General features: G+C 43.1%; 1 protein-coding gene and 1 non-coding gene across 10 annotated transcripts; one reads left to right on the plus strand and one right to left on the minus strand.

Annotated features, from left to right (window-relative positions):
• Positions 1 to 7,159: 7,159 nt before the first annotated feature.
• pfkpa (phosphofructokinase, platelet a) lies at positions 7,160 to 27,482 on the minus strand. 9 transcript variants are annotated; one of them, XM_030757112.1, is made up of 23 exons: positions 27,203 to 27,482; positions 24,402 to 24,475; positions 23,739 to 23,816; positions 22,440 to 22,629; positions 21,996 to 22,161; positions 21,435 to 21,479; positions 21,234 to 21,342; positions 20,446 to 20,541; positions 19,119 to 19,211; positions 18,266 to 18,391; positions 17,518 to 17,582; positions 17,181 to 17,250; positions 16,068 to 16,214; positions 14,752 to 14,822; positions 14,563 to 14,650; positions 12,564 to 12,716; positions 11,214 to 11,378; positions 10,450 to 10,511; positions 10,119 to 10,230; positions 9,668 to 9,767; positions 9,323 to 9,328; positions 8,109 to 8,214; positions 7,160 to 7,960 (listed from the first exon to the last, which is right to left on the minus strand). In XM_030757112.1, exons 1-23 carry the CDS (start codon positions 27,294 to 27,296, stop codon positions 7,804 to 7,806), a joined length of 2,373 nt encoding a protein of 790 aa, XP_030612972.1. In that variant the 5' UTR covers positions 27,297 to 27,482; the 3' UTR covers positions 7,160 to 7,803. The 9 variants fall into 9 exon arrangements, with proteins under 9 accessions (XP_030612972.1, XP_030612976.1, XP_030612971.1 ...); XM_030757116.1 differs by lacking the exon at positions 9,323 to 9,328 and adding an exon at positions 13,719 to 13,871; XM_030757111.1 differs by lacking the exon at positions 20,446 to 20,541 and adding an exon at positions 20,899 to 20,994.
• Positions 16,809 to 16,881, plus strand: trnat-ugu (transfer RNA threonine (anticodon UGU)). The gene has a single exon. It is a non-coding gene; the product is annotated as a tRNA-Thr (tRNA).
• Positions 27,483 to 27,822: the final 340 nt, after the last annotated feature.

Raw genomic sequence — 27,822 nt, forward strand, 5'->3', positions numbered from 1 at the left:
TAGCTGAAGAAACCAGGGATTCGTTTCAAAGAAACGGAGGCATTGCTTAACTTTACAGACATTTAGCATGAATTCTGCATGTAAAATTAGCATATTTTGTGGCTTTTTTTTTTTTTCATCAAATTCTCCATGCTTTTCATTTCCAAGTAGAATAAGATGAGCTTTGGTCCTTCAAACAAACTGACATTTTTTAGCCTTTTTTTTTTTCTTTGCGCTGAGGTGACTGAGTTGCTCCACATGCTGTTAATATTGCGCTCTGATATTGCCCACACGCTCTGATAGTACCGTGTGTTAATGGCACACTGTCTACCCCTCAGTAAGGCCTCGTCTTCTTTCATTCGCCTATCTTCTTTTTTTTTTCTCGACGCTGTTATTTCAGACCAATTGGGAGCACACACACACACACACACACACACACACACACACACACACACACACACACACACACGGGGAGGGAGGAGAGGGTCGGTAATTAAAATTCTGTTCAGCATGACAACGCTGTTTCATGCCTCATTTTTTTTCCTCTCCCCACACGTGGGATGAATACTGGATAAGCTCGGAGACTTTAATAGGTAAATACACACCGCTGGTATGCGCTTAAAGTGCGCGCCGCGCAACCTCGAGCGCACAGGTGGAAAACAGACGCTCACCGCGCGCGCTTATCAGCAGCACCAGCGCGCAGGTTGTGTTCGGTGAACGGCAGAGGATGCAGCGCTTAATGTGTGCTTAAACACAGAGGCTGGCGCTTCTGGATGCAGACTGTTCCTCGCTGACAACTCATGCGTGTGTGTGTGTGTGTGTGTGTGTGTGTGTGTGTGTGTGTGTGTGTGTGTGTGTGTGTGTGTGTGTGTGTGTGTGTGTGTGTGTGTGTGTGTGTGCGCGCACTCATACATGCATGTACGTGCGTAGGTGTGACACAGGGATGCACAGTTGCATGCTTGCATGTGCTGATTCTGTGATGTTTACTCATTGAAAGGATGGGGGGGGGGTGATGACACAAAGCCTCCTGGGATCCCGTCCACGGGGCTTGTCAGCTACTGTCACTCAGTCATCAGAGCCGTGCTCCCTCTCCAACACCCCCCCATACAAAACAAAGACAGGCAACCACAGCAGCTTGATCCAAAGGGACCATCACTCCACCACTGTTTAACCTCTGCTACAGCTTCTCTCTCTCTCTCTCCTCCTCCCTCCTCATCCTCTCCTTCATCAAAGCATTTCTGGCTATTTTGTTTCCCAGCTCTACAGAGAGTTATTGCTCATGACAACGATCACGGTCGTTTATTTTCTCTCCGCAGCCCAGCCTCTGTATGCATGCCGGGCTAGTATTACCCTATGATATTCAAGCGCTCTCTATTAAATATGCATGAACCCTGGAGATGAAAATTAATTTTGGGAATGTTCTCTCCCTCTTTATCCCCTCGCTCTCTCTCTCTCTCTCTCTCTCTCTCTTTGAATGTTCAAATATGCCTTCATCTGCCTTTGTGTCAAGCCGCGAATTCATTATTTCATTTGCCGGTGATGGTTGTAACGTAACACAATATGCCGGAGTGCGGCGTTGTCGCGATATTGATCTTGTTAAAGCAAAGGGGGCGACGACGAAAACAGCTTCGGCCCAAAGCGCGCGTAGCAGGAAGGGAGTTTTCTCAGACTGGCCAAGTTTTGGAAAAGTTTGCCCTGAGCTCTTATCACTCATGAATATTAAGGGCTATAAAATGGGAAAATATTACACTGAATTATGCATGTATGAAGTAATGGAAATCTGCAGTAGGACACTGCAGCTTTTGTGCTGTCTGTTTTTGCAACACGATCATCTCAGCAAACCACCCCTCGTTTCTGTGTGTGATCCGTGCTCTCTCTCGGCCTCCAGACTCCAGCACTTATGTGGGTGCTGATGCGCTGGTGTCTGTTCTGCTGCACGGTAAATTACAGTATTCCTCGGTAAAAGAGTGTGCACAACAGTGAGAACATCAAAAGCGCTGCAGACACAAACAGCCTGGTTGAGCAGGCTGTGTAGGAGGTGAAGCCAACACAAGTTGAAGGATAAAACAAGAACCGCTTTAAGAAACAGTACACGGCGGTGAAAAGGAGTCTGAGCTTTTCTTGTGGAAGATGCTGCAGTTACTGATGCGCCGCTGTACTGAGATCATCTTGACACTTTAGTGTCATATTAGTGTAGGAAATCTATACTCCTGTTTCACTGACAGTATGTTAAGTTGCCAAAAAAAAAAAAAAAAAAACACATTTTCATCCTGTCAAAAAGTAAGAACATTTTAGTCCACATTAAAGTAAGAAATTCACTGATTTCTGGGACAGTTTGATTTCTGACAGGGTTAAAATGAGCCAGCAGATGGTTAGCCCACATTTGGATTTGTCCAGAGGTTAAAAAAAATAGCAGCACCTCTAAAGGAATTGTTTTTTTTTAAGATCCAAAGTAGCTCAGATTGTGTCCTTTTGCATCAACAGCTTCTTTCTATTGGAGCAACAGATGCAAGCTCTAAGTTATTATCACCATTTTAATTGCAAGCCTGCTGGAAAATCACCTTCAATTTTTTTTTTTTGCCAATGCAGTTATCACTTAGCATAATTGCATATGCACTGAGAACTTTTTAAAACATTTATTTGCTTTTTGAGTTGTTGTTCTTCGGCTTTAGCTCCATTTTAAGCCTTTGCTGAGTACTGAGGGGAAAAAATCTGGACCTTTAACCACTAAACTCACCAATATTAGCTAGTTGCTAAACTTTTCCACCAGATGTCTGATACTGGATACCTAATGCAGTGGGTTTTAAGAGCTTTATCGATGTGAGAGCTGTTAGAGTGAATAAAACCAGTGTGGTTACCAGAGACAAACAAAATATTTTAATAGGGAGGTCTTCCTCCCCACCATTGCCAAGTGTTTGCAGTGAGGGTCAGACTGCTGGGTTTCTCTTTCTTATACATTTGTGTCTTTGCCTCACGATGTAAAGGTGCCTGTTAACTTGTATTACTGTAGGATTCTTACCTTACAAAAGCACCTTAAAGTGAATGTTGTGATTTGGTGCTATATAAATAAAACTGAACTGAGTGAAGTTGTGTAGAACTGAGGGGGGGGGGGGGGGGGGGGGGGGCAGAACTAGATTATAACTGAGTTTGACACTCCTATATTACACAGTCATATTCACATATATATAAATACTGATAATTAGTTTTTTGGGGGGTGCGGTTTGCATGGTTCCTTATGTTCTTTGCAAATGTATTTCTAATTATGCCTAAGGAAATGAGCACTCGGCATTATTGTATTTTAGTGTGACTCAGTATGGAAGAGCTGCCCATTCAGCAGAGTGGGAAGCTTTGGGTTGCTCCGCACCAGCCCCCTTTTGGCCTGTGTTCACTCACCCTGAGTCCATCTGCATAACTGCATCTTTCATGAGCTGTGGTCAATGCCTAATCCATACTGTATGGGGGTGTGTGTCTTGGTGTGTGTTCAGGTGAATGCCTGCACTACATATTTTGTCTCACTGTGACCCATAAAGGGAAGATTCGCAGCACACGCGGATAGACGCGAAAACATTAATGCAGGACGCCAACTGTGCAGTCTATCATAGACTAATCGTTCAGGTCAGCAAATAATGATCCCTCAATCGCTTTGCTGCAAATTAACACTCTCACCTGTATCTCTTCATCACCTTCATGGCTCCTGCTAGTGGCACCTTGTTTAAACCCAGTCAGTATCAGCAAAGAGGAATGCGGGTGCCGGTAGCAGGTAGAAGACCCCTGTAGTTCTTATCGGTTAAAGTGGTTTTTGATTAGTGTTAATGGCTGGGACTAAATAGCGTTCAGCTTTTCTAACAGCTACACTTGTTTTTCGTGTAAGTGTGTGTGTTGCAGCTCGGCTCAAGGACACGCCGGCAGTTCATCAAGTTGACAAAGCTATATCTGCTCTGCATCGATGAGCAGGTTTTATGTCTAAACCTGAACCCTAAACTATCCTCCTTACACCATCAGGTTGCTTAGAGCTATTTTGAGAATGCTGCTGGATCATTTCTGGGCTGCAAAGTATCTCCCTGCAGACACAGTTTCAGTGCGTCAGCACCACCACCATAAGTCCACTGTGAGAAGGAGGTTTTCCTTGTTGTGCATACTCTGTAGCCATGATCTACTCGTGGCCCAGAAAGACAGGCTGCAGCACCCGCCCTCCAAAACGCTCGGCATCTGGTGCAACAGACAGCCTTGCATGTTAATGCCGAGTTAATATTATTCTTATGAACTGCGAGTGACTTCGCATGTTAGTGAGCGCTCTCTCAAATTAATGTCACTTCCATTAATGCCGCCGTCTATTTCATGTCACAAGCACGTTCAGGCTCAGGCACACTCTCACACACACACACACACATACACACACACACACATGTAAAACCTCATGCACTCAACTCAACACTGGATGCACACAGTATTTATGCGTGCACTTACGCGCACGTCCTTTCTCTACAGAAGCAACACAGAAGAAGAAAATGAATGTCCTGACTCATTTATCACATAGCCCCAAAAGTACAGATGAATCCAGTGATGAAAATCTGTCCTGAGAAATGTCAGGAAGATATTAACTCCAATACATCAAAGAGGAGCTGCAGTCTCTAAGCTGACTGCCAGCCTCTTGGTTAAATAGGGGGAGCACACCAGCGCCGATGTAATTTTTGCCAACTCTGACCATTTGTCACACAGAAACGAGTAAATAAAGACACAAGTCACTTCCATCCAAAGATTAACATCCGAAATGATGCAGAGCAAATTTCATTAGTGCGCAAATGCCATTCTTTAGATCTGTCTGATCTCAATGAAGTGTGAGAGAGGGAAGGGAAAGAAAAGAAGAGGGAAATTGCCTTTTCATGTAGATTTCACTAATCACTTCCCTAACAAAATACGGCAGACTTGTACTAATAAGTAAGTTAAGGCTCAGTGGACAGATAGAGTGAAACACAGCACAGAGGCTAATGGAATTGAGAGCTTTCCATGCCTCCATGGGTGTCTTAATTGTCAAAAGGAGATTCTCAGATGAGCATTTCAGCCCTCGCCTGCTGGATTGTGGGAAGCCTAAATTGGAGTGCGACTCACTGGACTTGTTTTAAGGCAGAGCTTCTCTCATGTGTGCGAGGCGGATCAAATCCCTTATCCAATGTCTGGAAACAGGTCCTGTGATTCACTCCTGTTTATTTTGCAGCCAGCGCCAGCAGAGTATATGCTTTCCAAGCAGCCAATAGGGACTGCAGCAGGCTCATATCAAAAATCTATAACTTCTGCTCTTCTGTGCTTTTTCATCTTGCAGTGAATATATTGTGTGCTCATCTATTTTTGCATGGCTTCTTTGCTTCATAAATATTCATCCTGGACGTCAAATAGGTGATTTATCTGAAAGCAAAAATATGGCTTTTTTTCGGTGCCAGCCAGCTTGGATTTGTTGGCTCTCATTGCTATTGTTACCAAGGCACCTTTATAGCAACCTATTTTAGCATTGCAGCTCTAATACTAGTTATTACAGCAGGAGGAATTCCAACCACCGCGGTTCATTAGTAGTGAAACTAGAGTGCAGGGGACTCCATGAGACACAGAGAATGCACTTTTTAATCTAAAAAGGTCAATGTGCTTGAGCTATTTTGGAGATTCACTGCAAGCTTATAATTGGAGCCGTGTCTGAAGACAACTTGGAATTAAATGAAGACAAAGTTACTGAGCGTGTGGTTGGCCTTTGATGAGAATCAGGGAGTGAGGACCCTTCATTTGCAACCTTTAATCAGTCCAGTGAGATCAGATTCGCATGTGATTGTAGAAGAAAAGAAAGTGGGGGGAGAAATGAAATGGTAATTAGTATTGATTACCTATGTGCATATGACCCCTTAGTCTCCCCTTGCATTCTTAAATCAACCCAAATTATTGAATTTTCTAATTTCATGCTCAGAGAGAAGTAGCCGGCAACATGAAACTGCCTCCACAATGAACCATGTGCCCGTTGGGGTCTGAGCAAATTATAGTGAAGAGAAACAAGGCTTCTTTTTTGTGCAGAGGCGTGGGTGTGAGCCTGAATTAACCACACCGGTTTAAGTTATGGATGATAATTATTCTGGGAGGGTCTGTGGGGAGCAAAGGTGATTCAGGTAGCTTTTTCTTCAAATTGCATTTCACGTCGCTGCACTGTCGCTAAGCGATGGCCTCAACCCGGCCACATATGTATGTAATTACTTGCAGTTAAGATGGAGAAAAAGGTCCATTTAGGCTGGAAAAAGAAGCCCAATTACATGTATACACAATTAATACACCCATGGGAAATTGAAATTTTCTTTCAAATGATAAGATTAATTCCTAATTATGGCTTCACACATACACGCATGCACACTCACACAGAGGCCTCACACAGTTAATCTACTTTAGTAATAAGCCACCATACACTGAAATTGTGAGGAGAGAAGTGGACAGCAGCTGATGGAGGGAATCCGTGTCACAGTGGACTCAATGAACCGGGGCACAGTGCGGCCCTGGCGGAGCTCTGCCGCCATCTGCTGGCTTCAGCACACATCACGGGAGCCGTCGTGTTACAGTGCATGCAGTGGATTACACCTTTTATTGGTTGTCTGCTAGCGTTTTGAATGGCTTTGTGGTCATTATGTATTTCTTTGTAGTTTGTTGTTACTTTGTATCCCTTTGTTGTTTTTGAACAGTTAGTTTCTATTTATGCTGTATTTTGTGTTTCTTTGTGGTAATTCTGCAATCTATTTGTAGCTTGTTTTTTTGTGGGAATTTGACATCTCTTGGTAGTTTGTCGTTACTTTGCATGTCTTGGTAGTTTTTCAGACATCTTTCGTCTCCACTTTGTTGTGGAGATTGTTTTTATATTTGGTTTGTGGCCATTTTGCATTTCTTTTTCATTTATTTGTGCATTTTTGGCATCCGTTTGCAGTTGGTTTGTGCCACGTCTTGTCACTCGGTTAACAGCAAATATTTACACATCAATTTCAGGGCTCATTAATTTGATACTTGGGCTCCTTGGCTTGTACCTGGTTACTGGCTTCAGCAAGAGTCAGCTGCTGCAAACTTGATTTTGATCACAAAACCACAAAAAAAAAAAAAAAAAAAAAGTCACATTAAGGATCTGACTGCAAAATAATTCAGGGTGAAATAAATCACTCGGGCACACATCTCAAGTATGACTTTATTCTGTGGGTCTCATGTACATCTAACTTGTTGGTGCAACGTAACAGACAGCAACTCAGTATGTCAGTGCCTACATTTTTAATATATCCACATTTACAAGCAAAAATAAATGTTTAAAAGATAAATATTAGTTTCCTTTTTTAAAGCACAGCACGGCGCTCTCTTGGCTTGCAGCAGAACTATATTGCATCAGTCTCACATAAATATGCTTAACCTCACACTCATTCTAAGAAAATACACACTGGATTTTACTGCAGATAAAGTGCCTGTTCTGCAGCTCTGGAATCAGAGAATGTCTAAGCAAGTCGAGACTCAGAAAGTGCAATTTAAAAAAACACTAAGGGCAATAAGGACACACAGATGCGTGACAGGACAGCTGTGCTTGTGTGCAAGAACATGTGCGCATGGGATAACGGGAGGCTAGACTAGAGTTCATGAGCATTTTAAGACGAGACTGAGAGGAATGCCACTAAAGGAAATGACAGTGACAGGACCTGAACACAGTATGTGGCCAGAAGAATGGTCACTGGAGCTCTTTTACAACACAATGACTGACACCTCACAAAACTTCCATCATACACGAAGACCGGGCTTTATAGACCATCCATCATTCTGCGCGGGCCTTCACATGGCTACTGAGGCGTCCGAATCTTTTGGTCGATTGTGTACGACGTGCTCCAGCTGACCAGAGTCGGAGACATCGTAGCTCGTCTTGTACTTGGCCAAGATCTTCATCAAAGGACGCAGCTTCAGCCACCACTGCTCCTTGGGGATCCTATGACTGCAGACAGATGAAGAAACTTCAGGATCAGCATTTTTTTTCTCTCATTTTAGAAACCAAGTTTACAGTCTACAGCTTATTCCAAAGGCTACCCAGTTTTTGAGTAAACAAATCTCCCCGTGTCCCAGGGAGCTGCTGAGTTACATACACAAAGTCAGTCTCATCCTTGAGTTGTACAACAGGCTGGAAGACCAGAGTCCTGCGGCGCATTCCCAGCAGACAGCAGGAGTCCTCAGTGTTAGCAAACACTCGGCCTGCACACAAACACTGAATCAATCAAAGGTGCAAACACAGGAAACTACTTTATCTCGCAAACATGCATCAGCATAGAATTAAAGCCACTGGAAACCAAAATCCAAGGCAGCGTTCCAACTGTGTAATTTGGGATCTTTATGCACAAAAGAGTAACAATAAAAGGATCTCACATTAGTTTCACTTCAAATTTGAAATAACGCAATTTTTTTTCAAAGCTTTTAACTGCATAAAGCTGCTGCCTTTGCTAGCTGGCAAAACAAATACTAGCAGTTTAATAATTCATTTTTTATTAACGTCACAAGCAGCCACCCGCCAACAGCCACGGCTGCCTCTCCAGCAGATGGCAGCAGCACCCGCACCCCTAACTCTCTCAGATGGGTTGCTGTGAACAACCAAAAAGGGAAGTAAGATGAATCACAGCAGTTCTGCAAGACTCTGATCTAGAACCTGGGTGTCAAACAGACAGCCCGATGGCCAGAACCGGCCCACCAAAGGGTCCAGCCCAGCCCACTGCATGCCTCTGTAAACCATTTTTATGATTTCTGCCTAAATTCCCAGTGGCTTTAACATTCAGCAGAATCTGAGGGGTTTCACTTTTATATTTTTTTTTTTGTGCTAGCTTGTGGCTATCTGAAACATCTCAATAAACAAAACAGCTGCAGTGTGGTTTTAAGAGGAACACAACAGCAAACCTAAATACAAAGAGGTGCTGATATGGAAGTCATTACTGCTAAAAAAAAAAAAAAAAAAAAAAAAGCAGCTGAAGCAAGATAAAGCACTGCAGACTAACAAGAAAATGTGGGAAAAGCGGGGGAAAAAAAAAAGAAACGTGTGCTTTGCTCATACAGCCCATACTCGCACATTTCCAGACAATCATTGTAAGAAATGGACTGGAAATAGCGTCGCATGGTGGCTGCCGATACATTTGTGAGGCACTGGCAGATTATAGCTGCATCCTACATGTGTCTGGACAGGATGTGGTCTTCTAAAAGATGTAACAGTGAGAGTGACACACTGGGACGTGGTGCTAAAATGAAACATGGGATGGGAGCTAAACATAAAGGTGTAGATGGTCATGGAGCCAGCGTGAAGAAAAAAAGGATTTACCTTCATCTTATGTCATCCATGTGTAAGAGAAATAGACACAAAAAACAAACAAAGAGGAGTTTTAACTTTAATCGTGACCTTAATACACACACAGTGCACAGGTCGGTTGTATCATATCGTTCATAGTTATCTGTCAGATGAGAAAGTATGTATATTCTCATTAAAATGCTACATTGATGAGTGTAAATGATCAATAATTCATTTCCTTTGAGAGGATAAGCATGCATCAAAATGTCAGGCAGAGTGCCTCCATGACAGATCTGCTTCACAAAGGCCACGCCTCTGAAGGGAGGGAGGATCCACTACCACAGGTCTAATTATATGCGAGTGGAGCATTAACCTTACCTTGTCTGAATGTCTCCACCAGCTTTTTGGAGACCCACTGCATCGCCTTGGCTGAGATCTTGGTCCCAAAGTTACGGTCGAATGGAGACGGCGCTCCTCCCTTTGGAAGGAATTGAGAAGCTTCACTCATCTTTCCTCCACAATTTAACGCACACTTTGCTGATGTGCTCGGCTGCGCTATCTTTAAAACCTCTCTGCATCCACGGTTCTTTTTCTTTGCTGCATTCCATTACAAACCAAATTCTCCCCAGAGGTCATCAAAGTTCTGTTTGTTCCAGTTTTTTTTTTTTTTCTGCGCTAATCTCAAGATACACAAATCCAAAACACAACAAAGACCACCCATGTGAACTGGGAACATGCATATTCATGATACAAATATGGGAAATTGTTACTTCTGCACTCTGGAGGCGATGCTACCGCTGACTATTTATACAATGGGAAAGCGGCCTACCTGCTGCATGTGTCCCAGCACATTCTTCCTGCAGTCAAACACTCCCTTGCCTTCTTCAGAGTACAGCTGATAGATGAAGTCTGTTGTGTAATTCTCATTGCTGTTCTCATTCCTAACAGACACAAAGGGGAAACAAAGTGTTAGTAGAGGCACATTCACGGCATGTGTTTGTGCTGATGCTCACGCTAGCCTGATGTCATCAGCAACAGCTGCATCACAAAACTGTTGACATCACCATAATATTTGCTCACTGTACAAGGAGCAAACACATGTTTATACTGCAGCAACTCAGCTGCTCACTGCTCAGACGTGTTGTCTGTAAACATCTCACCTAAGGACCAGACCTCTTTGAATGCTCGTCTTCATTTTCTCTGTCAGATGTTCAACGTTGGCCTGCGGGAAGAAGTGGTGCACGTGAGTGAAGTTAATCAATAGGTGGTTCTGCGGGGTCTGCCTTAGAATCAAGCTAGTGCGCCATCTGGTGGATGAAACTAGGAATGACACGTTAAGAACTGAGCCTGAAACTTAAAGGGGGGGGCTATTTTACTTTCCCTTATTTTCACACGGCCACTTTATTGTTAGTCCTGGGCTGAAATCTCTACACTTACAGAACTGCTTTAATTCTTCAAGGCACAGATTCAACAAGCTTTACTCGAATTTTTTGTCATAATGTGATAATGGTTAGAGTCACTTTCTAGGCAATAACAGATTTCATCATTATTACAATCATTATTGAATCTGTGAGTTTTAATACAAGCACCAAGCTTTTTGTTAGTAGTTGTTTCCTTTAACTTTTCCCTGTTTGTTTTTGTTGGAACGCTTTATTTGCTTGCTCAGTTATTTCTGAGGTTTCATATAATACTGTTTGTTGTTTATTGCACAATAAGAAAATAAACAAAATGAAGGGAGAATATGTCAGACAGCGGATGAACTGAGGGGCTCCACAGGGATTATTTTGGAACCGGGATTCATGCAAACCTACTTCAGCACTGAAAATGACCACAACAGCATTCATTTAAATAATGAATGCATACTGCCTCTATGGTGAGTGAGTGAGTGCACGTGTGTGTGTGTGTGTGTGTGGTTGTGTCTTACCTGCAGATCTTTGATGTCAAATGGTTCCTCATAGATGTAAGCAGCATCAGCCCCTGAAGCCAGGCCCCCCACAGTGGCGAGGTAGCCACAGTAGCCTCCCATAGTCTCAATAATGAACACGCGTCTCTTGGTCCCACTGGCTGACTGCTTGATGCGGTCACATGTCTGACACACGCACACGAGCTCACAAAGTTAGTACACAATAAGCGCTAACACAAGCTAACCTATTTGTGTCTGTGCTTCTGAGCTCACGTTATTCCATCAAAGTGTTGTGAAATCTAACCAGCAAACCCGATGATTAGAGGTCATGAAGTGTGAACGTAAGACTTCCCACACAGTAGAACAACAACAAAGCACCATGCTTATTTAGCAAACAGTCAACTTGCTACATTTCAACAACAGATTCAGGCTAAATGCCGCTTTCGCCGCACAGACTGGAGTCCTGCGAAAGATGACAGAACAACATCAAACGGTAACATTAAATTCAGAATTCGAATGCAAACACTTGGTTAGATTCTATTTAGAAACCTTTTTCTACCTGAGCTGGGGGTGGGGGGGTAACTTTGATAGCCCAGTGCTGACAATCAGGTAAATATCAGGTAATCTAGGGTCAGTTCAGAAGCTGCAACAGTGATAAAAATGTGAGATGCTGTGAATTCACGTGCTTTGCAGACAGCCCCATCTTCCAAAAATGGGAAGTCGTTCTTTGGTGTGTCCACATGCTTTAAGTAAGAATGTGTCAATACAACACATTCATAGCTGTTTCCAGCATATAATAAATAAACAGTTGCTTTACCTTTTATCAGAGCTAAGAAAAAAAAGGTTTTGTAATGAATGTGTTTCTCTACACAGACTCAAGCTAACAGCTACAACATTAGCATATTACATATTAAATGTTAGCAAAAACATTGATCAATACCTGAATGGGCACCATTTTAATTCGTGCTTTTGTGCATGATTTCAAACAACTTGGAGAGTTGTGTACCAAAGTCTTCCATCTTTCTGTGTTGTTTTTATGATGTGAAGGGGCTCAGGAGAAAAACATTTTTTCCAATTATTCCAGCAGCACATGAATGCACAATAAATCTAAGCCTTTAAAGTTGCTGTTAGAATTAGAGTCCAGTCTAAGTTGTAGCTCACAGAGTCCTGTAGCCCTTATGCTGCAACTGTAACCTAAAACCAGAGGTGCAGAAAATGGTAATGGATCACTTTCTGGATCCAGACAGTTTGCTGAGTATTAGCACTGGACCATACTTAATATCTTAATATCATGGATCATTTTCAGTTTCTTGCACAAGCATCTCAAACAAAGCGCTCAAAGCTCTGCCGGCGGCGGTTTGACTGCCTTACCTCCACGATGGCATTGATGGCCGTGTCTGCCCCGATACTTAGATCGGTGCCGGGTACATTGTTACTTATGGTGGCAGGCAGCATACACATCGGGATGCAAAACTCCTCATAGGTAGCGCGAGCCTCATACAGCTGCAGCAGACTCTCAAACGCCTGAAGCAGCAGTATATAGAAAACGCGTTAGAGGGCCGGCCACTGGGAGAGAGAGAGAGGGGTGAATCTCTCTCAGTTTGCGAGAGCGTATCCTGCCATTCCGGCACGTTCCGTGTGATAGCAGCTATGGCTTCCCTTTGGCAGATAGGACGGGTGGACAGGAGGGTGAATAGAGTGGCGGAGAAAAGAAAAAGAAAATGAAGACAGGAGTGGCAGAGCAGAGCCGAGGAGAGATACGGGAACACGTAATCTAGAAAGGAAGTTGATGTACAGAGAGAGGAGAGGGAAGAATGACAGGCAGAGACAGACAATAGATGAAGAGACAGGACAGAGAGCTGTGTGTTTTGTGGGCCTCAGAAAACAAATCACAGTGACACGGCATATAACAACCACATGACAGCCATATCTGCTTATATGCTGCAGGACAAGCAGGGCTAATCCAGTCTGCATACACAAGACGAGGACATGAAGAAGATGATGGCCAAGCTAAGATTCCTGTTTGAAAAACGCCACGCGTTACCTGAACTACAGGCTCTTAAGCTTGTGCTCTGCAGATGTGTAGACATCAAAACCTGCATGCGGCCAGCCACTCATCTCCACGTGTCAGAGGACACCGTCGCAAGCACAGACAGACAGAGAGAAGGGCAAGCGGAGCAAACATGGCGGCCACGACACGCGTGCACCTCACAGCATGCCTCCATGTTGTCACTCGCTTACTTACCTGCTCGGAAGGGAGTTTTACATTTACATTTACCAGTCACGCCTCAGTTTGTCTGTCTGAATTTCTAGTTTTTAGGGAGGCTTTGTGCCAGATGTGGCTGACAGATGCCACTGCGACAAGAATTTCCTCCAAATGATCCCCTGACAGGCTGGTGACTGGTAAAACAGAACATTTGTGTTTTCTCCCTTCTTGAAACACAGCTGGCTTGCTTGCTATGTGAGCATATGTGTGTGTGTCTGTGTCATATCTGTCTACTCCTGTTGTCAGGCCCCATCACTTACAGTAGTGATGGCGTTCAGAGCCGTGTCAGCGCCAATGCTGAGGTCAGAGCCCGGCACATTGTTGGAGACAGTGGCTGGGACCATGACCATGGGCACACAGAACTCGTCATATTTCCCACGAGCCGTTAACAATTCCAGCAGTGACAGGAAGGCCTGCAGGTCAGAGCCAAGGGGTTTAGTGTCTGCGAGCGGTTTGGAAGGTTGGTTTGTTTGAGAGGTGCTACTTGCCACAAAGGAAAGGGTAAGACATAAGTGGAGGGTGCCAAGGGGAGGAGCCAGGTCTATCACAACGGACAGCAGCGAAACAGACAGGTACCACTCCACATTCACCCTCAAAAAAACACACACACACACACACACATACACACACAGGATAACTCATTTACTTGCATTCATCAAAGGAAAAGTAAAGCTGGTGAGCATCTATACAGGAGTGCGTGAAATGGCTGAAGAAACGCAGGTGTTCTGTTAATTCAAATACATCAACTTAAGGATCCTTCTTTCTCATCCATATATGTATATACTTTAAACATTTAGCATACAGTGCTGAAAATTAGCTTCCAGTATTGCAGTTCTACAGTTCTGCTTTTAGGCAGAGAAATTCATTCAAATACAGCTTTGCACATGACTATGCTTGGAACCATATGGTGGTGTGCTGAAATGAAATGGGATAAGGCTGATGGAAAAGCTCAACATTGCACTGTTTGCTGTAACATAATGCTGCTAAAGTCATCAATAGTCATCACTCAAGAGCTTTTAAGCTTGTACACTTAAAGACGAGAAGCATCTAGTGATAGATTTAGCAACAATTAAAAGCAAAAGAGCGGAGAAAAAAAAAACGTACCTCAAATCCACCAATAATCAGCAGTGCGTTTATACTGTGCTTTCGCATCTGCTCGGCAATTTTGTCCACATGCTTTGCAGGAAGTGTTCTGAGGATTATGAAAACAAGTATTATTTATATGCATAAACTTTCTGGACACCTATAAAAGCATTGCGGTATAGTGCTGACTAGTTGCTGAACACTTTTCACCTTTTCGTTCCCAGCAGAGAGCCACCCTGTCCCGTCCAACCTCCGACATCACCCCATTTCACCTCCTTAATCTGAGGGGACGACAACAGCAACACATGCATTCGATTTCTTACAGGGACACGAGACAATGAGATGAGACAAATACATCAGCTGTTAGCGATGTGTCATTTTTTTTTGTTTTTTTTTCCTAATTTAGTGTTTCACCTCTTCATAAACTCTGCAAATAATTAACTTGTAAAGAGCAGATAGTGAATAGCTTCAGGTGCCTTTTTTCTTATTTTTCCATGTTAAGAGTCCCACAGACACTAGAATGTAGTCCCATCATTACATGGTCAATATTATATCCCTTTCAAAACACTGATTCTGTGTTGCTGCATTTAAAACACACCTTACAGCTCTCATAACCTGTGTTGGTCACAGTTGTGTATTTTCTGACCCATCCTCCTGGATTGTGAAGAACAGTTAATTTGCTGGACAATCTCTTTTATGTAGCGGCGTAACTGCTCCAGTGGAAACACACAGAGGTGTGAGAGTCCTTGAGTACTGAATTATAGAAATCCATTATTCCCTCTGGTCTAATCTTCTTAGGGTCAGTAGGCACAGTCTGAATTCAGCTGGCCAGGTCTCACACAGGATGTTTAACTAACCAGTGACAGTAGAGACATTTTGATGAAGATAAATGGTCAGATTGTTTCTTAAGTGCTGTTCACTGAGCCAGCCCCACACTCTGAGCAGTGTTTCACTAATAGAAGGTCAAAAGAGAACAGAGGAGTCTGAAACCAGTTCTACCAGTCACGCAACAAAGAAACAGTCCCGTCTCAGATTACAGATCAGTACAGTGTTTAGGTCACACAGGTATTGCTTCCTTTGACTCTGTGTTCAAAAAGCCCCTGACATTTTGGTGATAGGTAACCTGATGATCATCCCTTTTTTCTTGTCAGTCTGAGGCTGTGTTTCTTAGCCCAGTGAGCACAGTCTGTTTCCCTCCACTGATTAGTTTGTGGTACTGCATCTGCTTTGACTGAGCTGAGCTGAGCAGGGAGAGTCAGCATGGGAAATTGGTTTACATTAATCTGGACAGATTATCCCCTGGGTTTCCCTGATTATGCTTTGGTGTGATTGTGCACTGTCTGACTCTCATCAAGCTAAGCCAATTCTCTCTGAGATATTGATTAAAAAAAAAAAAAAGCGAGACACACGCAGAAGATTTTTATTAAGCTGCAAATTATGAATGCACTTAAATAACATGAAATCTCATTAGTTTGATGACTCCTCTGGTAGATTATAATGACGTGCAGCAGTGCTATAAGGCTCACCTGTCCTTTGTAGAATCCCTCAAAGCCATCACTGACAGCAAACATCTTGTGCCCCTCAGAGATCCCCACCCTTACAGCTGAACGGACAGCAGCATTCATGCCTGCTGCAGGGGCCCCAACATTCAACACTGCCACGTTGAAGTTGCTCTGAAGACATAAAATGCACAGCAACAGATTACACCATCATTCTGGTTTAACTGGTACAGCTGATCTAATTCCACCAAGTAACAAACTGTGTTTGGAGCACGGTTGATCACGCTCTACAGAAGAAATCAATAGATGCTTTCTGGTGTACTCTCAGCCACATGCTAGGCTTACATTGGTCATTATCACAGATGCGGGGGGGGGGGGGGGGGGGGGGGGGGTCAGACCCTAAGGCAAGCTCCACAGCATGGAGTCCGCCATGCTGCCTCTACTTCACTGATCTTCAGTGTGAGCTACCTCCTACGGAGCCACAGCTCCTGGCAGGGATGAACAAGTCTGACCCACAGCAGGGGGAACCAGGTGTGAACTGATATCACTGCACAGCAATGGCAAGCCACCTGGGCCCCATATGAGGCCCACATTGACTACAACTTTAGGCTTCACAGCAAATAAGGATAACATGCTCAGCTGTTAATAACAGTTATTATATTGAACAGCAGGGAACCACTGACACGGATGACTGTGGAACACTAATTTGCTCAGGTTGATGTCAGAATAATACTTATATGATTACTCAGTCAAAGGGTGTGCCACAGAGGCTCCATAGCTCAGTGGTTAGAGCACTGGTCTTGTAAACCAGGGGTCGTGAGTTCAATCCTCACTGGGGCCTGATGGTTTGTACGTTACTTTTTTTTTGCTCTGGATAAATAAAGTATTCTGGATCCAGCTGTTTTTTACAAGGACAGCACTGAAAACAGCAGCAGCGAGGCACATTACAATGGCAATAGCTGAGTCGTTACTTGTAGGCAGAACCTTAGGACAGTGTCGGTGGCTTAAGGGAGGCTGACTCGACTCTAGAAACAACCTGCTCTACAGGTATTCTGTGGGGGGGGGGCTTGCCTCTGTCCTTTTTCATTTCTGTGTGTGCGTTAGGAGTGAGCAAAGCTGACAACACCATCGCTGACTTACAGTGGGCAGTTCAGACTCTGGTTTACGATGAGCCAGCAGTTTGTATGTCCTCAGGTTGTTTTCAAAGCTCCTGCAGTAAAAACAAAGACAGTCAGCTCATCTGTTCCAAACAGTGAGTACAGATCAAAACTAAAGGTGGGGTATTTGAAAAGTATCTCCATGATCCTGATTCTTTGCCTCTTTGCTCTTCCTGCTGAATACTGAGTGTAAACAACAGACTGGTGGTTCTAAAATAGCACCTTGATCCACTTTCCTCATCTGCAGTGAGCAACATCAGACTGAGTGAAGTTCAGGGACGTGATAGCTTTTGTATAACGGAGTGGTCTGTCACTCATACCTGCCCCGAAGCTTAACAGCCTCCTCAAAGCGTTTCTGGTCCATAGCCTTCTGGACCTCTTGAGTCTGGGGGAAAAAAAAGGAAACATTTCACTGTTTGAAATCAGTATTCATGCACTGCAATTCCTAAAGCACTTTCACTTTGTCTAATTTACATCAGCTAGGAATAAATATATCGGCATGCAAAGTCTTTGATCTTTGAAGCGTCCACTGTAAGAGTCACAACTGCTGCATGTAGGAGGAAGTGTCCTCAAGTGTGGAGAGAGAAAACAAGAGTTAAACGTCATGATGTGTTCAGGAACACAAGGTGACGAATGCACAACCTGGTTTTCACCTCGAACAAAATTTCCTGTCTCGACAATAAGGTCTTCCTTCTGAGCTCTGTCAAAATCCAAACAAGGAGAGCGAACGACAACAAAGCTTCTTTGTGCATTTCTATGGAGATGGTGTTCCTCTTACATCATCATCAGCAACCCTGCCAAATTTCTCAGATAATGATTAACCAGTAATAACTCCCTCTCAAACAATTTCTCTTGTGGACACTAGTGCCACTCCATGCCGTGCTGTCTGTTATCATTACTTAAGCTCTTTGTCCCCGTTGACTCTGCCTCTCTCTCTCCTCAGCTTCTGTAGTTTTGTAAATATGTGTGTGTGTGTGTGTGTGTGTGGGTGTGTGTGTGTGTGTGTGTGTGTGTGTGTATCGACTGTGTGAAGGTCTTGGACTGTTTCCAGCCCACAACAGCACTTACCATCTGCACACACTCCATCAGAGGCACGCGCACCGACTGGTTCCCGCACAGAGAAACCACACAGGCCGGCGTGTTGGCTGTGGTCTCCAAAAGGGCGAGAACCGCCTCCACACCCATACGACTGGCCTATATGAGAAACACACAGATTAAACTGGATCCTCATCACTTTGTTTCACCTGTACACTCATCGTTTCTCTGCCAGCACATTCTTCCCCAGCTTTCTCATTATTTACTCTAAATCTAAAATTCTCGCCTCAAACATCCATCTTTTTTTTTTGTTTTTGTTTTCATCTCTAGTAAACATGAAGGGATGCTCCTCACTCTCACTGGCACACAGTTCTTCATGTGTCCACAAATCTGTTAATATGCTTAACGTAAAACCTGAGGGCAACTCTCCTCAGACACACGCAGGATTAAAGAGGAAATGCTCTGGGCAACTGGACAACTCCTCAAAAAAATTACTGCAGATGGGGAACTTTTACTATAAATGCTCCAATAACCAAAAAATCAAACATGGAAATTGTGAAAAATAAACGATATATGATAATATTATGGCTTCTAAAATTAGGAATAATACCTTAAGTGCTCATAAATATGTTTCTCAGTTAGTAAATGTGCCTGTAAAATGCCAAAAAGTAAAAGATGTCAATTAAAGCAACCTCAACAGCATGTTTTATTTAACCAGCAGGCCAGAAGCAAAACAGTACCATCTTGTTATCGTATGATGCAGAAAAAAAACAAATGCTGCCTTTTGAGCACGAGGAACAACAGATGTTTGGTTTCTACTCAACTAATTCAACATTCAGCAAAAAAGTCACAGCCCTGGCTCATAACTCCAGAGGGGTGGACCTACCAAGATGCGGTCAAAGGCAGATGGGGTTCCTCCTCTCTGCACGTGCCCCAAAATTGTCACTCGTGTGTCGAAACCCAAGCATTTGACAACCAGCTACCAGGATAAAAACACAGGTTTTAGCAGATAATCTGGCATCACATGTCATCAGTATTCTCATGAAAATAACAGCTGTTAAATTAGGTAACGGATCCTTAAAGGGGCAGTTCACCCGAAAATCAAAATTCCACATTTTCCTCAGGCCTGTGGTGCCATTTATCACCACATTCTGCTGGGAGCTACCCAGCTCCAGAGGTTTGTCTGTTTTCTCATGAATATAATGGTGTTTGCCCAGTGCTGGTCAAAGCAGCAAAAAATAAATAAACAAATGCATTTATAAAACGTCTCATCACAGGTTCACGCACACTTCTGTCCACATAATGATGCAATGCCTAGTTGCAGTTTGGTTTAAAACAACAAAGCTACATTAAACTTTTTCAGAATAAGGTTTGTGGGGTTTTTCATTGTCTGTTTTTTTTAATAACCAGCCACGATTTCTGAAACGCATTCCTGCTGAGGTTTCCAAATGGATTCTGGCGCTCTGAGCACCACAAATCTACCGAAAGTTAGTTCTGGTACATTAAACAGAAGGCAAACACCAAAATAATCTAGATGGATAAATAGCATTACAGGCCAGAGAAAAGAAGACGCTGATTTGATTTTTGGGTGAAATGTCGCTTTAATGCTGCCTAAATTCATCTAATGCATATTATAGATGGTAGTCAAAGGTATAATTGTGTCTCTAATATATGCAAAACAAAGGTATTTGCAGAAACACATGTACACGAACTGGCACATCACGGACTAAAACATCAGCACGATCTGAAGCTGAAGAGAAGGGGAAACAGCAAAGCACAAGCAAGCCGTTCTAATTTTTCAGTCATGTTAGAAAGGAGCTCTTAATTTTAAATCAAAAAACAATAAAGTCTGTTATTTAAAAAAAGATTTCCAAATTAAAAAATGGGTTAGTAATCATACAGTATTATAATGATAATTCATTCTGAGCAAATTTACAGTTAAAAAGTCCATTTATTTTTTATAAAAAAAGGCTATGTGTGAAGCAGTTAGGAGTAAATGCTATGTGGCCAGTGTCTGGCTGTGAGGTTTAGTGAGGGTGTCTTGCAGTGCTTTGGCAGGTACAGTACCGTGAAAGCTAGCTTACCAAACTAGCAAGTGTGCTTGACAGAGCATTCCAGAAACACAGCAACAAAGCCACACCAGGGCAGCAGTACAGTAGTAGAGGTCATTCAGGAGGGAGTCAAAGCTGGAACTGGTTACACTCTGTACTTACATTCTTAACATATTCAGTGGTAATGGATTTGTTGTTACGATCAATCGCCCCTTCGGCTACAATTATGATATTCAGCCTTTTCATCCCTGCTCGGTTCTACAAGGAGGGCGTGGTGGAGAAACAACATGACAGAAAAACTGAGACTGTGGCTGTGACGTGGGCTTTCAGAAGCACGGGGGGAGCCAGACAGTGATGACAGCCTGGGAGCCGAGGACAGATTACTTCACAATAAAAGCCTGGGTGTCACCACAGCTTGTGTTCACACTTAGTTATCAGCAGAATCCTGCCTTTGTTACTGCTTGTTCGCAGTTTATTATTACAGAGTTAGGTAATGTGCATACTGTACAAAAACTGTAGCAGAGGATTTCAGCTGTTTGTGGCTCAGAGGACTGGGTTACATCAGTCAGGTCTCCGTGCTTCTGGCTTCCCCTTTCTTAACACTCAGGTACTCACATCCTTGACAATACTAGAGGTTATAGGTTTCCCATGCCTGTCAATGGCTCCCTCTGCAACTATGATTATGTTCAGCCTTGTGCCCCTGGAGCGGGTCTAAATCATAGAACATTGGCATGTTTTCAAACAGGAAAAAAAAAACACAGTAACATATCAGATAAAACCTCAAGATAGTGTTTGATGATTTAAAGTCCTCGTAGAAAATCCAAAAAAGAAAAGTTTTGAAGAGGAACAACAACACTGTCAGATTAAATAAAACATTACATGGCACAGACCCCCGCAATACTACACTTCTCTAAGTTCACTGCGGGGGGAAACAAATCTGGTTGCGTTACCGCCGATAGTTTCTGACACATCTTCTCCTCCCAGCCGTCCTCTGGAGGCATTTCAGGGATCAACACCCAGTCTGCCCCGCAAGCCAGGCCGCTCACCAAGGCCAGGTAGCTAAGAAACACACACACACAGGTGATAATGGTGTCTGTCAATGACTGAAATGTTATGGTTTTGGATCTGCTACAAAGTTTATCCATTCTTACCCACAGTGTCTGCCCATGACCTCCAATACAAATGTCCTCTGGTGACTGAAAGATAAGAAGAGAAAATATGATGTAGCAATGCTGATGGATCCAAGTACAGATTTATTTGCTGAGGAATGCAGATGAAATCACAATCACCTGCTACACTTTTAAATTATTGTTCTTCTGTTCCTTATTCAAATTTGTTAAAAAACTAAGACGGCTATGTAGTTAAATAAGCCTTTTTCACAGATACACCTCAAAGCAATAAGTTTCTATATATAAATATGAACAGACTTAGCATTAGTCAATTTTTCATATTGCTAGTTCAAAGGTGTGTCCACACAGGAAGAGACAGCGGCGACGTGTTGACCACAAAATTCAGCAACTTCTAATGTTGACAGCTGAAGTGCCGAGTTCAACGTTTCTCAAGGCGAGTGAACGAAACGGCCGCCAGTGCTGTCGGCTGGCACACGAGCGACTCACAAATACATTAAAAAGTTACCTGGGCCGTCGTATGTGGATGGAGCTTAAGATGTCAAGCTGCATGTTTATTGTCTCACTGAAATTATGGCTGCTCACCTCTGTGCAGTTGTCATAATTGCATCCACCACCTCAATGATTCTGTGCAAAGCCGAGTCAGTGCCGATCGTCATGTCTGTTCCACAGAAGTCATTATCGATAGAGCCGACCATCCCCACGATGTGAAGGGCTGAGTACTTCTGAACGGCATCAGCTTCAATCAAACCTGAAAGGGAAAGAAGGTTAGGCCTGGACTGGGGTTTTATCCGTGTAATATCTTTTATCCAAGAATATTTAACAGGTCCTACAAATAGAAATGTCTGCTACTGCCAGGAGATACAGATTCTCAGTATGGAACCAAAATACTCCATGCTCCACATGCTGTTAAGGTCAGAACTGTTTTCAGCAGTGTAATCATACCCTCAAATATATAAACTTCCACTCTGCATGTCCTTTTTTTCTTAATTGAAAATACAGAATGCAGAGAAATACAGTCTCCACTACCTTGCTCCACCAACTCATTCAGCAGCCCGCTCCATTCCTCCTTGAAGAGGTTGGCTCCAGTCAGGCTGCCATCTCCACCGATCACACACAGGTTGGTGATGCCATGCTGCACCAGGTTGTGAGCAGCCTTCAGGCGCCCCTCATGAGTGCGAAACTCTTTGCAGCGAGCGCTGCCAATAACAGTCCCACCCTGACGGAAATAATGCACAAGTTTTGAAAGTGTCTTCAGCCCATATCACACGATTACTCACGTGGCTTCAAGTTCTGTGGTGGTTTTTGTGTTTGGGGTTCTTGTTTCAAAGCATTTCAACAGAATAAGCACTGCCGATAAACACACTGCCTGCTGGGATGTTAGAGGATGTACTCTGTCACCACTAAACAGCCTTATCTTCAATTTCACATGACTTACATGTTCCTCTTTTGTGCATTACTGTCTGTGAGACAGTGTTTTGCACAGTTTTAGATTCTACTTATGGTTGGCGAAGGCGGTATGGGGACCCAGTAGTTATGACATAATAATTTGAGCAATTTTACAGTAAAGGTGTCAAGAAATAAACAGCCTGTGATGGCAGGTTTAATGAGAGCGTCTTGAATGTGCATGCATAAATAGTTTCCTCTGCAAACATTTTATTTGCAAAACACTTTGGGTAAAATAAGCTGCCTCTCTAGTGAGCCTCCCATCCTGCAGCTGAACTCCAGCTGCACTCTCTTGGACTGCAGCTGGTGACAGCACTACAAGGTCTCCACTGCAGCCTTGGTGGATTTGGCACAGCGGGACTTCAATCAGGTCTCCACTTGCTGCAGGTTCTAGTTAGAACGGTTCCTCAAGCTCACAGCGAATCACCAGAGCAGAACAAGGACTTCCATCGCCAGCTGCAGTCCAAAACAGTGTAACTGGAGTACAACCAACTGGACGTGATCCTCTCTAGAGAAGCAGCTGAATGGTGTTGATTACCATCACAACAGCAGCCTGACCAGTGAGCCAGGAAAAAACTGAGACAGGAAAGAGCCAGGGTTTGCTTACTGGAAGCAAATGTTCACAAGTAAATCAATCACAATCACATTGTTCCTTCCTATAAATAAAAAATGCTGAAATGAGTTGCCAAATAGTCCTATGTTGTTAACATGTAATTGTCACCCCATCCAAGTAAGTCTATATGTAGGAAACACTGCAAATGAAGTCTAAGAACTACAAAAGTACTCAAATGTTTCTGTCATAAACCAGGAGTCCACAGAAGACAGAGCAACTGTTTGAAAAACCTCACTTTAAGTATAATCCAAGCCATGAGAATTACTCACCAACTGTAGCATGCTGGAGACACTTTCCCATGTGGCTTCCTTTATGTTATCCCCACCATCCACCATACCCTGATATCCCTGATTACACACAAAAAAAAAGAATACACTTCTTACAAAATACATACCAGAGCTAAGAAAACAAGCGCGCACTCCAAACAACTTCTGGCTAAGTGCATCATAATCATCATCATCATTTCAAATGATCAAAATGTTTCCACATAATTCAAAACCAATGAAATTTGCATTGCTAACTATAAAACTTGTGTATCATCACACTGTGCTACCTGAGTTGGGGGTAGAGTGTTCATGTCAGGCTTCTAAAGCCTGTTATGTAACAGCCCACTGCGAGCGAGCAGGACCCGCACACACACACACACAGATGTGCTGGGATCACAGGATGAGAAACCAGAGGGTGGCTCTTCCCAAAGCTCCTCTAACATCTGCTACATGAAAATAAACATCCCTGTATTCATACATGGAGAGCAGGCTAGTACTGTACACATAACGCGCAACAAAATCACACAAATCCAAGCATTACAGTTGGGCTAAAATGTCTTCTAAATCTATTACAGGGATGTTTTTCTCGGAAGTGCTACTATAATATCACATTAACACAGAACCAGTGCTAGAAATGTGTCAGTAGTGCATAAATGTAAGGCTCACCTCATGTATGAAATAAACTTTTGCCCCCACGTACAACCCCATTCGAACCACAGCACGTACGGCACCATTCATCCCTGAAAAAGAAAGGAAATCTTAACCATAAAGCAACTTTTGTTTTTTTTATGCCTGACAGGAAGCTGTAGAGAGGGAAAATACACGGGTTTCAGCTGCAGGAAATCATGGTAAAACCCTGATTTGCATGGCTGTCCCACGGTTTAAGCTGCATGGATATTTATTTAATCTGTGTGCAGCTGTAAAACCTTTAATTTTTTTTCTCTAAGTATTTCTGTGTCTTGATTGTGGGAGATACTGTGTGTAAGCCCAGCCTTTGTGTTTTTATAGAGTGTGTGAGTGTGTGTGTGTCTCTTGTGGATTTTTTTTCACATCACAAAAGCACAGCCATTTTTGGTCAAAAGGCTTCCTAGCTCCTCCTACGGCTCCTCTGCAATTAGTCCGAGTGAACGTGTTAACCAGTAAGACGCTGCTCTGTGGCTTGAATTTCAATGCTTAAATGCAGACGGAGGGGATCAAATCCTAATGTTTTACCCACAGAAAGAGGACAGAAACTTGGCTAAGTGGAAAAGATGTAAACAAGGGAAGAAAGGACTGAGTTTCCCGGTGAACCGAGAAGTGCTGTTACTATGCAACACAGAGGTTTAGGCCATTAGGGAAGGAGGGGAGACAGAGATGAAGGAAGGGAACTAATTAGACCTCTGAAATGTGTTCGGCTTATGAAGCCAGCAAAAGATTCAGAATTATTGGAAAAGGAACAACAATACAGCCCAGTGTGTGAGTCCCGGACATCCTCTCCTGTTACATAACTGCGAAAATGAAGAGCCTGGTTTAATCAGCGGGGCATCAGACTCAGAGTGTGGTGAAAACAGAGACAGAATATATGAGAAGCTAATCACACAGATACCTCAGCTGAAGGTTTTGAGGTCTCTATCAAAGCAGAACATCTCTGCTTCTGCATGACTGACACTTTCTCCTGCGGGGTGACTGAAAGGACTCAGCCGAGGCTGCAAAATGTACTCTGACACTGATGCTCGGCCTCAGTTAAACATGCCACAAGCTCACTGCTTAGCTCTGGGGCCAGCTCTGCATGTTTTTTCTGCAATTAATGCATGGATTCATTGCTTCTGAATCACCACGTTCATCAGTTGAGCTCCTAAAGAATGTTACAGAATAGGAACACTAGTATTAACAGTTATATATTAATAATAATCATTCAGAAATCCACTTAAATAACAATAACAGGTGGTTTTCCAAAAAAAAAAAAGGTCAGCATTTGTTTAAATTAGATATTAATATATTCATACTTGTTTAGGGTGGCAATTCATTGCTAGTTATTTAAAGAAGATTTCAACATAAATAATGTTACAGTATAAAGAACATAAAAATGCTTCTTCAGCAGTTTTAGTCCTTTGTGTCATGGTCAAATGCTAAAGCTGGACTCTGTTTTCTCATAAGTTTGATGCTACCTCGGCTTCTCAGGGTTATACTGGATCGATATCTGGATCAAGAAGCCAAAAAATGGGAAGAGATTTATGAATATTTTAAATCAGGTTCAACAGTAAAGACAGCATTCCCTTTTTTTTCCACTGCTGCATTACAATTTACAGTCAGTTCGTTAATAACTTTCCATTCAGCATGAGCACAATCAGAAGAAAGTTACTGGCTGGAAAGATATTTCATAAATAAAGCCAAATTATGGCCCTGAGTCTTAAATTACTGCAAACTTATTAAAGATCTTTAGCTGAAGAAGAAATCCTAGAATAGAAGTTGGCAAACTGAATAAACAGCCATGAGGAGAGCGGATTGTGACATATTTTCTTTAGCATAAATCTATATTTATTGAAATTTTGTTTAAAATCCACTTTCAGAGCTGGGATGGATTCCCTCTTGGCTCTGGTTTCTTTTACTACGCAGGTCACGTGTGGGCCTAATAATAAAATTACATAACTGGTAAGTAACTACAGTTAAAGGTTTGGATTTTTTATGTTAGTGAATTCCCAAAGAGATGGAGCTCATTTTCCTAAACAGCTGGTTTGTTACCACAATGCGCGGTAGTAGTAGATGAACATGTGCTTAAGTGAAATTACGGGATGAGCCGGTGAGCACATGACCCGGGTTTCCTCTCTGACGCATAGACGTAGATGAGTTATATGCTCCTCATCACGTACACAGGATCCTGGCATCCCACCACCGCTGGCCTCCACTGCGCTGAGAAATACCTCAAGTGTCTAGTCTCATCGAAAATTAACACGACAAAGATGCTGTGTAAGAGTTTCCCATCCGTGCGTCAGTGGCCTTCACAGAATCAGCCTTAATGGTACCGCAGCGCCGGGCTCTTTTACCATCTGTTTTCTGCACAGCCTAAATTAATTGGGCTATAAGCTAATTAAATGCTAACACAACCCCTCAGTTATAATGCACTAATAAACTGTGAACAGGAAACGGCGACGCCGCTCCGGTCGACCTTGACGCATCTGTCCGCCGCGCCGGTCTCTGTGCGTAGCAGCAAACATGCCTCCGGATCAGTGACAGGATGATGCTGTTAGCGAGGTAGCAGGATGCGTCGCATTAGCACGCCGGCTAACCTGGTAAAAGGCACATAACATCACGGTTTCACTGACTACACAGCCCCACCGGCTGCTGCTAAGTGTCAGATAAAAACCTCGCCACTTGGAGGAAAGAGCAGTATGACACAGGTGTGTATCCTCGCCCTCTACGGGCCTGTCCTCACTGATATGATGCTTCATATCCACGGTATCCACAAATAGTGTAACTCGACACTTTACCTTGAGCATCCCCTCCACTCGTCAGTACTGCAATGGCTTTCCCCGCTCCCGACAGATTCTCAAAGAATATTTTCTTGCTGTCTGGCTGCGCCATTTTCACTGCGGTTCAATAAATAACTATAGATATATATGTATAAATATAAATCTATCCTGGCGCAGTTCGATAAAAGCGAGCACCAGGAAGTCCGCGACAGTATGAAACTGTGCTGAAAATGATGAAGGGCAACAGTGGTCCGTCCCCTCTACCTATGCTCAGTACGCCCGCTTTGCTCTCCTTCGCCTGTTCCGTTTCTACTCGGTGATTTGCATAGGCCGTGCGTGAAGACAGTTACTGGCATAAACATGGGCCAATCAAATCTTAAGTCCAGCAGCATCCGTTTGATTTCTAACCAATAACAGAAAGCATAACTCATACGTGGGCGGGTCGATCAATAGAGGCTTGCCAGAGAGGTTTCAGTTTTATAATGGAGTTATAAATCTTACTAAGGATGAAAGCATGAAGCAACAAGTTATAACAAGTTGTGAAATGTAACTGTGATAGTAACTCATAGTTTTTTTTTAAGGCAGCATGTGTTTCAACTCTGTAAATTATAATGTATCCAATATCTAATTTATTTTTT

Source organism: Archocentrus centrarchus, chromosome 20, assembly GCF_007364275.1.
Source record: "Archocentrus centrarchus isolate MPI-CPG fArcCen1 chromosome 20, fArcCen1, whole genome shotgun sequence".
In the NCBI taxonomy this organism is placed as follows: Eukaryota; Metazoa; Chordata; class Actinopteri; order Cichliformes; family Cichlidae; genus Archocentrus; species Archocentrus centrarchus.